The sequence below is a fragment of the Enhydra lutris genome, unplaced genomic scaffold, assembly GCF_002288905.1.
Source record: "Enhydra lutris kenyoni isolate GAN:26980312 unplaced genomic scaffold, ASM228890v2 scaffoldscaffold28, whole genome shotgun sequence".
Classification (NCBI taxonomy): Eukaryota; Metazoa; Chordata; class Mammalia; order Carnivora; family Mustelidae; genus Enhydra; species Enhydra lutris.
Genome location: NW_019154112.1, coordinates 8246027 through 8260249, shown reverse-complemented (window position 1 = coordinate 8260249; position 14223 = coordinate 8246027). Strand labels below are relative to the sequence as shown.

General features: G+C 41.3%; 1 protein-coding gene across 2 annotated transcripts in view; it reads right to left on the bottom strand.

Annotated features, from left to right (window-relative positions):
• Positions 1-8469, bottom strand: part of LOC111152377 (solute carrier family 17 member 5) — a 51177-nt gene extending 42708 nt beyond the window's left edge. Inside the window, exons 1-2 of one of the 2 annotated variants that reach the window (XM_022510903.1) lie at positions 8290-8469; positions 288-484 (exon numbers count right to left, since the gene is read on the bottom strand). In XM_022510903.1, the coding sequence (XP_022366611.1) occupies positions 288-484; positions 8290-8383 (291 nt within the window). In that variant the 5' untranslated portion in view covers positions 8384-8469. Of the gene's footprint in view, positions 1-287; positions 485-1246; positions 1296-8289 lie in introns of those variants that run through there. The other variant, XM_022510904.1, reaches the window with a different exon arrangement.
• Positions 8470-14223: the final 5754 nt, after the last annotated feature.

Here is a 14223-nt window from a genome sequence, read left to right as displayed (position 1 = left end):
AGTACGCTAAACAGGTTTTTCCAAGTTATCTTCAAGGATGGTTGGTATGTTTATAGAGGAAACCGAGAAACTACTTTTAGAACAGATCAAAGTATATTACACCAAGCAGCAGTAGCTGTAGTTATATTACTGTTCAACCAGTTGCTGAAAAAAGCACAAGAGAAAAAGATTCAGAGCTTCTGAAAATAAAGTGTTTGTGGTTTCTACAGGATTAAGAAAGACCTTTCAATACTTTTACTCTGACGTATTTTAGGATTAAGATTGCTTGTTTAAAAAGTAGCACTTACCGTTTGATTATGATGAACTTTTATGGGAGCAGAATGCTCTGCACACTCCTTAGAGGTTCTGTTATCTGCTAAAGTTGTATTTGAATCAACCATATCCACTAAGGCAACACTCAGATTGACACGTAATGCATAGAGAACGAAGAAACCAAAAAAAGCCAAAAGTGCTAAGTTGTAGCGAGCAGAGCAGCACACTGGAGCTGAAATAAACATTGGGAGACAACTTTCACTAGAAGAATAATTTAGATGATATTGTCTAAATTACTAAAAAGGGTACTTTTTAGAAGTACACAAATTAATAAACCATGAATATTCTTCTGGGGCTATTTTCAGATTAAGCATAACTAAAAACATTTATCAAAGAGAGTTTGTTTTCGGTAGCTGTAATTTTGATAAGCATTTACACATGAGAGCCTGAACTATAAGACAGTTTCTTAAAACATGAAGGCAACAGCTTTATCAACTTTGCTCAGAAAAATCTCCATTACATAGGTGCCTGAGTGGCTCAGTGGGTTAAGCATCTGCCTCTTGATTTTGGCTCAGGTCATGATCTCAGGATTGTGAGACTGAGCCCCCAGTGCTAAGCCTGCTTGAGATTCTCTCTCTCTCTCCCTCTCCCTCTGCCCCTCCCCCTCCCCTTGTTCCCCTCCCCCCGCATGTATGCACATGTGTTCCTGCACTCTCTCTAAACGAAAAGAAAAGAAAACTCCATTACAGAGTCAAAACTGAATCCCTAATCCCTGCTGGTTGACAAAGATTCAAGAAAAATAGTTAAGGGGTTTAATAGCATCATTATTTCTGAAAAACCATCTAAAACATGGCCAGTCAGTATAGAGTACTCATTACAGCAAAGCACTGATAGTGGGGACTATGGGTGAGTAGCCATCTCACTGTAATTGAAGCCCAGCACAAAAAGTTTCTTGCCAAGGCTCACATGAAACCCCTCTTGATAAATTTCTTACCTTGAAAAGTATCCTCGGAGGCTGGGTTTGAATCAGAAGCCATGATTAGTATTTAAGACCCTCCTAATCTAAATGTATTTAAGAATCCAGAAGCAAACTTGCAGAATCTATGACAGTTGCAGCATCTGTGACAGTTGCTCAGTTGAACATGCTTAAAGGGCCCACATTAAAAAAGGAAGTAAGTGAACGAAACACAAAGATTAAAAAAAAAAAAAGAGGAAGGCGGAATTGGTTGAAGGAACCAATGAAAGAAAGATCATGCAAGAGGAGGAGTTTTGATCTATTTTTTTTTTTTTACCTTAATTAGGGGCGTATGCACATTAGTTTGTCTTTTTCTTCCTTTGCTGAGGTGTAGCATTGGAGAGGGGACAGGAATTTAGGAAGTTAAGGTTGAGTGATCCCTTAGTGACAGAGAGAGAGCGGCTAATCCAAGGTTTTACACCAGTGCAGGGCAAACACTGAGTGTCTGATAAACAGCTGTCAAAAGATACAAACGTCTATTTTACTTGGTAATGACAACCTGGAGTTAAATACATATACATGAATATATGTATGCTCTTGTTTAGTAATGACCTACTAACACTCCATATGTTTATGTTTTTTCTCCTACTCAGGAATCCTGGTGTTGCACTGACCCAACCTCAAGCAACAGGACATTTTTCCGAGTACAGAGATCTTAGTACTGATTCAGACTGAAGTTTAATGAATATGGCACAACTCTACTAAGGGATATATTAATGTATTATGATCCACTTCACTTTTCTAGAAGCCCTCACACACTTTTTTTAAAAAATAATTTTATAAAAAAAATTTTTATTTACCACAAATAGGGTACCATAATTTATGACAAAGAGAGCAAGAGAGCACAAGCAGGGGGAGCAGTAGAAAGAGAGGGAGATGCAGGCTCCTGGCCTAGCAGGGAGCCTGACGAGGGGCTCGATCCCAGGACCTTGGGATCATAATCTGAGCCGAAGGCAGATGCTTAACCATCTGAGCCACCCAGGCGCCCCTAGAAGCCCTCACACATTTAACAACTGCAGTCAGTTTTTCCTCTGTGTAGGAATTACATCATTTATCAGAGAATTTTTCATTTGGCATTCTCAACTCCTTTTGGAGGAGTACAGCTATTAGAATTATGGCACCACTGCCAAAGTGAGATCTTGACCTATGAGAACTGTATTTCTTTTATTTTTAATTTTTTAAAACTTTAAAAAAAAAGATTTATTTATTTATTTGACAAAGAGAGCACAAGCAGGGGGAACAGGGGAGGGAGAAGCAGACTCCTCACCAAGCAGGGAGCCCAATGTGGGACTCCATCCCAGGACCAAGGGATCATGACCTGAGCCAAAGGCAGACACTTAACCGACGGAGCCACCCAGGTGTCCAGAGAACTATATTTCTAAGGCTCCATTTATGCTGTCTCTGTTACCTGAATCTAGATACATTTGCTCTCTGCTCTAACCAAATGGGCCGCTGTCTAGGTAAAAGACTTTTGGATAGTGTAAGGCACATTTTCTTTATCATCTGCTCTGTGTGGGACAGTAATACTTAGAAGTCTGGCGGACTCATAATCTTGCCAAATTAGGCCACCATAGTGTTATTTGGAGTAACTTGGAACAAGATCATTCCAGATATATATACTGTCTGCTTTGCCAAGGTACTATTGACAAAGTTCATTATGTCTTTCAGCAGAGAACAACAGTTGGTAATTTACAGTTTCAAGAGCTTCTCGGGGTTGCCAGTGTGAAGATTACAAAGGGGGAGGAGTGCGAATGGTGGTGGAAGAAATAGATTCAGAAAGATCATTTATGAGACTGTTGTTTTCCTGGGAAGAGATGAAGGTGGTTGAAAGTAGGATAAAGCAGAGGCAATAAGCAGAATGGGCAGATTCATTTTTTAAGATTTGTTTTTTTTCCTTGAGAGAGAGAAAGAGAGAGCATGCGAGCAGGTGTGTTGGGGGAGGAGCAGAGAGGGAAAGAGAAATCCTCAAGCAGACTCTCTGCTGAGCGAGGAGGAGCCCTGGGGCTCAGTCCAGACCCCATGAGATCATGATATGAGCTGAAATCAAGTGTCAGGTGCTTAACTGACTGAGCCATCCAGGCACCCCAGAAATGGGCAGATATGAGATAAATTTAAAAACAGAATTGACAGGCCTTGCCTACATATTAGATGTGGGAGTAAGTGAAAGGGAGGGATGAAGTTACTAGTACCTCAATTCACTAATTAGTCTAGACAACATTATTTTATGCCATTCTGATGTAATGTTATTACTGCTCTCTATCCTATTTGCAGTTACCTTATTTTACTGTTTTCAGCTTCTCCCCATGTGATGCTTGATTTGGGCCATGAGTGCATACCCTATGAAGATGTGGGGCAAGCGGCCTGATATTACTTGATAAACTGACCTACAAGTTATGGATCAGGCAACTATGACTTTCTGGGGCAGAATCAATAATCAGAAAATAAAAAGCCAACATAGATGTCACAAAGCTATGAGGTTGTAAGAAATATTACAAATATTTGGTCACTACTTTATACAAATGGCTGTTACTTACGTATCAGTCAGAAAAATTTTTTTCAAGAAAGCATGGTGATAAGACAAAATGTGCCTGTGAATCTGGATAATGTTTGAAATTGGTCCAACAAAAGAATGCTTGCATTATGAAGAGAGAAAACATCCTCAAGCATCCGTCACACTGAAGTCTGGTTGAAAGCAAAATCATGCTTGCGAAACGAACAGAGCACCCATCAAAACAAACATCAGTTTCTAAACGATGGTTTAAATTGAGGAATGTGGAGTGGGTGTAGTTGAAAGAACACAGGCTAATTTAGAGAGAAGCAGACCTGGGGATGAATCTCAGTCCTGAATCTCACCGGTCGTGTGTCTTTGGGGGAAGTTACTTAATCGTTTTCATTCTCAGGGCACCTGGGTGGCTCAGTGGTTGATCTTCCGTCCTGCTCTTGGTTTCGGCTCAGGTCATGATCTCGGGGTCCTGGGATGGAGCCCTTCGCTGGGCTCCCTGCTCAGCACAAAATCTGCTTTTCCCTCTCCCTCTGCTCTTCCCCCCACTCACATCTTCTCTTTCTCCCTCAAATAAATATATAAATAAAATCTTAAAAAAATAGTTTTCATTCTCAGGTTTCTTGGCTCTAGAATGAGGCAAACAATAACCACCTTACTCGGTTGTGTGTAGATTAAATGAAATACTTTCAGGCAGTTATGGCAAGCACTCAGCACAAGTGAATTCCTTTCCTGTTCACCCTGGAGAAAGTTATACCAGTAAGATAAAGTGCTATAATATATGTGTGTAACAAGGGGCAAAAGAGTCACATTAAACTGTCCGTGTGTATGTGTGGGGGTGGGGGAGGGGCTCGGGCTCAGGCTCAGGGAAGGCCTCTTGGAGAAAGAACATTTATACTGAGTCTTCATCCATGAGTAGGAAGTCACCAGGCTTTGAGAATGGAGGGGTAATTGTCTGGAAGCATCATCCATGTGGAATAAGGAAGAGTCAATCTCATCAATTAGCACATGAAAAGAGAAAATAATAACCCCTTGAGGCAACAGTGAGGAGTGAGAATGATATGCCCAGAAGACCAGGTTTCTGTTGAAGCAGGGATGTGGGTGGAGGGAAGGCTGGAAAAAAACCCTAGAATTCTGGGCATTTTTACTCATTGTGGAAGGCTTTGGCAGTGAGGAGAAGGAAAGAGTACCGAATAATGAGAGGATGAGACTGGAAATCCATGGTTAGGAGCTCTGACCCACACAGATGGGTGATTTTTCCTAGAGGAGGGTGGGCACTGGACATAGTGAGCCACACCCCAGCCCAGGAATTGCATTAAAAAAGATTTCCTATTGGGGCGCCTGGCTGGCTGAGTTGGTATAGCATGTGACTCCTGATCTTGGGGTTGTGAGTTCGAGCCCCATGTTGGCATAGAGATTACTTAAAAAAAAAAAAAAAAACTTAAAAAAGAAAAAAGATTTCCTATCTAACATGAATACAATATGCTTTGTGTTTAAAATGGTAATATTCAACTGTCTTACTCTTCCTTATGGGTCATTAATTCCTGATAAATCCTTATGTATTCTTAGCTCCCAAATTAATACCTGTTTATGTGAAAACACCAAATTCCATTAAAATGGATCCAGTTACTACTGGTTATCATAACATGACCCAATGATCCAATGATCTAAGGCCATTAGCGTTTGTTCTGTAATATAGTTGCTCTCTACCAGCACTCCATATCTTATATTTAAGACTATATTCACACAAGAAGTATATTTGTGAAACTCAATGTTCATATAACTAAATCCTGAATGTAACCCCCAACAGAATAGTAGAGGCAAAACCCAAAACAAACTAAACACCTCTCCCCCATCAATGAAAAGAAAGCACAGAATGACCTATATTACAAGCTAGAAATCACAAGTTCCAACACAGTGAGACCATGAAGAATGGGGACAACATTTTGCTGTGTCCAGCTTCTCCGAGGAATGCAAAATCCAAATGGTCTTCGTTGATATTAGTGATAATAATAATAGTAATAGTAACTAACATTTACTATATGCCAAACTCTTCTAAGCACTTCCTATTACCTCATTTAACCCTCACAATAACCCTGTAAGTTAGGTATATTATTTTCCCTGATTTATTGATAAAGAAACCATAGAGAGCTTAGGTAATTGCTAAAGCTCACACACCTAGTTAGTAGAGGTGGGTTTGGCAGTAAAGGACTCTGGCTCCAAATCTATGCTTTGTCTTTAAACACAAAGAAATATTTTAGAAGCCTAAAACTGAATTTTTCCTAACACAAATGAGCACATTCTTGGAGCAACAGTATTTTGAAAATACACTTGATCAAATACAAGACGCATGTCATTCATACAAAAGTAAATGTTCACCTGGTACAAAGTATAAGGAATGAAGAATTTTTATGCATGGGTGGGGACGCTTTGCTCTTCCTTGCTTAGTTCCCTCCCTTCTTCCTACCTAAATTAGGTATACACTTATAGATATATATATAGATATATATCTGTATTTTATATAGATATATATCTATATTTTATATAGATATAGAAATATCTATACACTTCCTATTGTTCATCAGTGTTGAGCCTCCCTTCCCCCATCATTTTGGTGCGCATGTCTGAAACCCACCAGGCTGAGTAAAAGCACATTCTCGAGGGGCAAACCATAGTTGGGTTACTGAAAATTCCATCATATTATGTCAGCCTGAGGGGCATTAATTCTTAACACTAAGGAAACATCTTAATTTTAGCTCTCTTAGTAAAGAAACACTATGTATAATTTAAAACCATATCCTCGTATGCATGGTGCAATGGGGAACTCTCAAATTTGTAACAGATCAAGTAAAAACGATTAAGTGCTTTTCAAACAGGAATTTCTCAACTATAACACAAATGTGGCCACATACAAACTCGGGGATGTAACCTCTGCGGCCCCTGGTTGTCTATGTATAAAATGATGCACCACCAGATGGTGGTTAGTTTCTAAGGTCTTTTTACTACTGGAAAATATTACGACCAACATTTTATCAGCCTTTCCTTCCTGAAAATCAAAACTATACACTTAGGCGTAGATAAGGTACAGCTATATGTATTTTCTCAACTGCAACAGAATATAGTAGTCCCCAGGGAATATTTTGATTATGGCATTTTTTTTTTTTTGTATTTCCATACTAGATTATTTTACAGAAGAAGATTTTAGAAATCTAACTGTATGCCACAGAAAAAAGCTCAGTTTATGGAACTAAGTCCAACTTCCAGGTGGAACGTATTTACAGTATTTACACTGCGCGTCCTCTAAAATAAGTTCCCAGGCTGCCGGATGGAGAACTTACGTTGTCCCATCTACTGCCACCATCTGGTAATGTGAAAAACAAATAAAAAAAGATACCACAGGACGATCCTGTTCTTGGGTAAGGAAAAGTCAAATTTCTAATTCAACTCTGTTTCTCATGCAGACGGATTTGTTCTTTAGTTTTAATTACTTTTAAAGAAGTTCCAGGGCGCCTGGGTGGCTCAGTGGGTTAAGCTGCTGCCTTCGGCTCAGGTCATGATCTCAGGTCCCTGGGATCGAGTCCCCCATCGGGCTCTCTGCTCAGCAGGGAGCCTGCTTCCCTCTCTCTCTCTCTCTGCCTGCCTCTCCGTCTACTTGTGATCTCTCTCTGTCAAGTAAATAAAGAAAATCTTTAAAAAAAATAAAGAAGTTCCATTTGTTAAAGTACTAAATGGAAATATATCTTAATTTCTCCAAATTCGGGGAAGATACGTTGTGAAGTACTTCCTTTTCTATTTGTGGCAAGACCTCTGGCAAATCATCTTAAAGCTTTATAGCTATTCTATCTTGAAGATAACTGTTTTCTGACTTGAATCGTAGACTGCTACGACGTCACCGTAGACTACCATATGGAAAATAATTCAGGATACTCGCTGCCTTATGCAATAGTTTTCCTTCACAGACGCACAAATGTTGACCTCCGTCCTCTTCGGTTTCAGCTCTCGCCCAAGGGGCTACCAGATTTCCAGCCTGCGGACGGCAGCTGCGGAAACTGGCGGCGGTGACAGGGAGAAAGAGCTACCAGCTCCGTCCAGCCCTTTGCCCACCGATCTGCAGGTTTCTCTCCCAGTCTGCTCTTACTCCGGGTCTTCCGCCCGGCCCTTTAGCCATTGATTTACAGGTTCTACTGCAATACATTCTTGCACGGGGTCCTCCGCTCGATATTATCGAGAATTGCCGGGAGCCCAGCGCCCGCGGCGCCCAGCATCTCCCTCCCAGACCCCGCGGAGCTGCACCTGCCGAGGCCCCACCTGAGCCTCCAGTCCGGCCCGGCCTCCCGGTCCCCTCCCGACCCCAGAGCGGCGTTTGGGTACCGGGGCAGGCGGGGGCTAAGCGGGGCGCTGAACGGACTCCCCCTCCTCGAGTTCCCTTCCTCAAGACCCCTCACGCTTAAGCAGCCCTGGTCCCATTGGCAAACCGCGGGTATCCTGGCCACCCCCGCCCTGGGACAGCTCCGAGGCTCACCGGCTTCCACCCGCAGAGTGCTCTGCAAGAGGGGCGTCCTATCTGAACCTTCCTCGCCATCGCTCGAGGCCAGGCCCCGAATCGGGGACCTCATGACGCCTCCGGGAAGCAGGAGCGCGACACCGGCAGAAAGGAGAGCCGGGGCCCGACAGCCAAAGGCCGGGGCCGCGCTGGCGGGGCGGGCTGGCGGCGCTTGCACCGCCTCTCCGCTGCGTTCTGTCCCCGCGGTCCCGCCCAGAGGCGGCCGCAGCGACTCCGCCCCCGCCGCCATCTTAGGTTCGGGCAACTGTGGAGGGGGTGGGCGGGGGAAGGCAGAATTCCGGGCGTTGCGGCCTGGTGGGGCGTGGTGGGAGTTGACTTACCTCGCCCCTTGGGTTCTGGGCATGCTAGATCGCCGTCGTTCTGAGGAGCAACGCTCTCCCCTCTTGTGCTCCCTTGTAAAGCGTAGGGGCTGCCCCTCCGGGATGAGTGGGACCGTGGAGGCGGCTGCGAGGACTTGAATCCCGTAGAATTAAGGGGAGGGCTCGAGTCGAAATTGGGAAGTAGATGGTGTGTATTTTACGTTAATTTATCAATGGTAAACTGTCGTGGATATTAGCAATCCTGGTATTATCTAACCGTGACAGCATATTGTTCACGTAGTTTTTGCGAAGGAAAAACACTAAATGGAAACATACTGTTCAGTCCTAGGAAATGGCTTATTTTGTGGGTCAAAAAAGAAAGCCAGTACTGTCACTTTCATATGCTTCAACCTACAGAGTCCTCTAATTTGTGTGTGTAATGTCCCCCTAGGTCTGGTTCGAATAATAACTTCTGGCATATGCTGACTGAGAAAGGAAAATGGGCCAGTCTGTCTTGGCGGGGGGAGGGTTGGGGAATGGGGCGGTGGGAATGGGACAGATGCGGGCCTGCAGTCCTGACCGCAGGCTTCAGTTTGGCTTTATCGTGAGTAATGGCGACCTGGAGATAGGAAAAATAAGATGTGGTAGGTGCCCTTGGGGAGCTCACTGCAGTCAGGAAGACTCACGGGACAGTAATAAAAAAAAAAAAAAAAAAAAAGGTCAGAAGCTTGGTGAGGTCCACATGGGAACAAATGGGTGGGTTACTGTCACCCAGCACAGAGGGTGGGGATTTCTGAAGGCATCCCTTGCTTCCCTGAATCAATAAATGCTAGGAGAGTTATCAAGTTAAAATAACAACAAATCAAGCCATGTTTCTGAGTTAGTGAATTTACCATGAATATTTACAGTTCTTTAAGGGGGTGGGGGGAATTCTGGCCCTTTAGAAGTATTCTACAGCAATGCCACTTAAACTTGAAAATGGGTGAAATCACCCGGCAGATCTTTTTAAAATGCAGATTCGGATTTATCAGGTCTGGGGGGACAGTTAGTTTTACATGTCAACCTGGAGGGTGTGTTTGGATGAGATTAACATTTAAACTGGTGAACTCTTCCATAGCATGGGTTGAGTTTACTCAATCTAAGGCTTGAATAGAACAAAAGACCTCCTTCCCAACTAAGGGGGAGTTGTCCAGAGGACTGCCTTTAGCCTTCATTTGCAGCCATGTGCTCTCCTGAGTCTCTGGGCTACTCCATCACACTGCAGATTTGACTTTCCAGCCATCATAATTGTATGAGCAATTCCTTATATAACTTTATATATACACACACACTCTCTCTCTCTCTCTCTGTCTCTCTCTCATTCTTTTGGTTCTGTTTCTTTGGAGAACTCTAATACATCTGGGATGGGCCTGAGATTCTGTATTGCTAAGAAACTCACAGGTGACCACATTATGAATAGCAAATTTATAGAAGACTTGGACCAGGGAATAAAGATTCTAACAGATTTGAAAAGATTTCAAACTGGAAGAGATCCTTTTTTTCTTTTAATACACTTTTTGTTTTAAGAGTTTTAGATTTATGTGAAAGTTGCTGAGATAGTACAGTGAGTTCTCCCTACCCTTTACCTGATTTAACCTGTTAAGATCTTACAATAGTATGATACATTGGTCACAAATGATTAGCTAGTATTGATAGGTTATTATTATTATTATTATTATTTTTTAAATATTTTATTTATTTGTCAGAGAGAGTGAGCACAGGCAGACAGAGTGGCAGGCAGAGGCAGAGGGAGAAGAAGGCTCCCCGCTGAGCAAGGAGCCAGATGTGGGACTCGATCCCAGGACTCTGGGATCATGACCTGAGCCGAAGGCAGCAGCTTAACCAACTGAGCCACCCAGGTGTCCCTTGATAGGTTATTATTAACTGAAGTTCATACTTTATTTAGATTTCTTTAGTTTTTACCTAATGTTCTTTTTGTGTCCTAAGATCCCATTCAGGATGACACAGTACATATAGTCTTTGTGTCTTCTTAGGCTCCAGTAGACTGACAGTTTCTCAGACTTTCCTTGTTTTTGCTGACCTTGGCAATTCTGTAGAGTATTGGTAGGTTTTGTAGAAGGTCTCTCAATTTGGGTTTGTTTGATGTTTTTCTTATAATTGAATTGGGGTCATGGTTTTTTGGGGAGAAAGACTGCAGAGGCAAAGTGCCATGCTCATATAATTTCAAGGGAATGTGCTGTCGATATTACTTATCTCTAATGATTATCACTGGTGATGTTAAGCTTCACCACATACCTGAGATAGTATTTTCACGTTTTTCACCCTATAAAGTCACTCTTTTTTCTCCCCTCTTTTTCTATACTTTTCTCTTTGGATGAAGTCAGTAGCGCAGCTTACACTTAAGGGGTAGGGGAGTTACTCTCCCAGGTATTTGAGGGACAGAATCCTTTGTATGGGAGGTTTTTCTGTTCTCCATTATTTACTGATTCATTCAAGTATTTGTTTATATTATTATGGGCCCATGGTTATTTTGTGCTTGGGTTATAATCCAACACTATATTGTTTATTTTGTTGCTCAAATTGTTCCAGCTTGGTGATTAGAAAATCTTTCAGTTGGTTCCTGTGTCCCTTTTACATGCCTCTCTTGCTGTGTTTTTTTGAGCTCTACCTTACTTTCTGATATAATAAGATGTTCTAGGCTCAGCCCATATAGCCTCTGCTCCTGCCATTTCTCCAGAATGCATGATGTTAGAAACCAGGATGGTGCTGGATATATTTCTTGCTACTGCATTGTCATTGATTCTACACCCAGAGAAAGTACTTTTGTTTTGTTTTGTAATATTACAAAGAGGATTTTTTAATAAAAGATTTATTTATTTATTTATTTGAGAGAGAATGAGCAAGAGCACATGAGTGCAGCAGGGAGGGGCAGAGGGAGAGAGAGAATCCCAAGCAGGCTCCACACCCAGTGCAGGGCCTGATCCCAGGACTCTGAGATCACCACTGGAGCCAAAATCAAGAGTCGGATATAGAGTCAGATTCTCCACTGACTGCGCACCCAGGATTAAAAAATGGACAAAGGACTTGAGTAGACATTTTACCAGAGAAGACATGTAAATTGCCAACAGGTACATGAAAAGATGCCCAACATCACTGATCATTGAAGAAATGTAAATCAAAACCACAATAAGATACCACCTCACATTGACTAGAATGGCTATCACCAAGAAGACAAGAGATAGTGTTGGTGAGGATTGGAGATAAAAGGAACCCTCAAGCACCGTTGGTGGTGGGAATGCAAACTGGTACAGCCAGTTTGTGGAAAACAGTATGGAGATTCCTTAAAAAATTAAAAACAAAGCTACCATATGATCCAGAAATCTCACTTCTAGGTATATATCTCAAGAAAGTGAAAACACTATCTCAAAGAGATATCTACATCCCCATGTTCATTACAGCTTTTTGTTTTGTTTTGTTTTGCAGCATTATTCACAATAACCAAGATCTAGAAATAATCTAAGGGTTTATCAACGGATGACTGGATAAAGAAAATGTGAGAGATATCCATCTATCACATATATATATATATATTTATATATGGGATATGGAAATGAATATGGAATATGAATATGGAAGAATATGGAATATTATTTAGCCATAAAAGAAGGAAATTTTGCCTTTTCTTACAACGTGGATAGACCTTGAGGGCATTATACTAAATGAAATAAGTTAAGCAGAGAAAGAAAAATACTATATCATATATGTTCAGGATCTAAAAAAAATTGAACTCCTAGAAATAGAATGATGGTTGCTAGGGACTGGGGCAGTAAGGAAAATAGAGGAGATGTCAAAGGGTACAAACTCCCAGTTATAGGATGAATAAATTCTGGGGATCTAGTGTATAGTATGGTGACTCTAAGTAACAACAGTGTGTTATACAATTAAAAATTGTTAATAGTAGATCTTAAATGTTATCACTACACACACACACACACACACACACACACACACAAAGGTAGTTATGTAAGGGGATAGAACTGTTAACTACCTGTACTAAATACATGTATCAGATCATCAAAAATTGAGCACCTTAACCTTAATATAAGTCAGTATCTCAATAAAGCTGAAAAAATTTCTCCTTTTCCCTGTATCATCTATATGTACCTCAGTGTTGTCTCCCTAAAATGCAGATCTGATACTATTACCTTAAAAAAAAAAACAAAACCCTTCAATGGCAGCTTATTGCCTAGGTCTTCACATTTTTTTTTAAAGATTTTATTTATTTATTTGACAGAGAGAAATCACAAGTAGGCAGAGAAGCAGGCAGAGAGAGAGGAGGAAGCAGGCTCCCTGCTGAGCAGAAAGCCCGATGTGGGGCTCGAACCCAGGACCTGGGATCATGACCTGAGCCGAAGGCAGCGGCTTAACCCACTGAGCCACCCAGGCGCCCCGGTCTTCACATTTTTTGATTGTGTATTCCATCAATAAAAATTGTTAATATGCATGCAACATATGTATTTTTCATTTTTTAAAAGATTTTATTTATTTATTTGAGAGAGGATGAGCTGGCGGGGAGGGCAGAGGAAGAGGGAGAAGCAGAGCCACTGCTGAGCAGGGAGCCCATTGCAGGGTTCAATCCCAGGACCCTGAAATTATGACCTGAGCCCAAATCAGATGCTTAACCAACTGAGCCACCTAGGAGCCCCTGTATTTTTTTTTTTTTTAAATCACACATGGACACACAGACACATGCACACACACACACACACTGCACCCATCAAACACTCAAAATGTAAAAGGATGAGAAAAGGTAAATATAAATAGATGTTCTGATTTTTCATAGAAAAATTTTGCTAATGCTCTTGGGGGAGTGGGGTCACTTTGGAGACCATTTGTCTCTAGGATAAAATCTTAAATTCTTTGGAATAGAACATGAGATCCTTGCAAACTGGCCTGTTGCCAGTCTCATTTTCAACCACTTCCTGCCATCTGCTCTGTGCTTTACACATCGGACTACTCACTGAGCCTTATACATACAATGTTTTCCTTGTGTTGTTCCCTCTACCTGTTTGCTTCTTTTGTGTTTAATGAGTTCTTATTTGTCTGTAGACAAAAATTTCATCTTTTCTTTAAAGATCTCTTGACAATCTCTCCCTTTTCCATTTTTTGTTATAGCAAACTGTACTAGAGTTATCTAAGACAGTCTAATAGTGTGTGTCATTCCATGAAAACAAGAACCTTAACTGACTTACTTTTCATTCCCAGTCCTTAGCAGAGAAAATAGTCTAAAAAATATATATGAAAAAAATTTATGGAGCTTCATATTATGTGAGAGGCCCTGTTCTGGTTGTTAAAGGGGTATACAAGATGTATAAACATGGTTTCTGCCTTCAAGGAGTTTATAAGTAAAATGTACCTTGAAGGAAATATTTCTTAATTATCATCCAAGAGAAGTATAAATATATCTCTAACAATTATGAAAGCTAGAGGACATAGCTTTTATTTATATCTTCTAGAGAGCAAGTGGTATATGATAAATATATTCCAGAGGAAGAGGAATAGTATTTTTAGGAAGGAATTTAAAAAATGGATA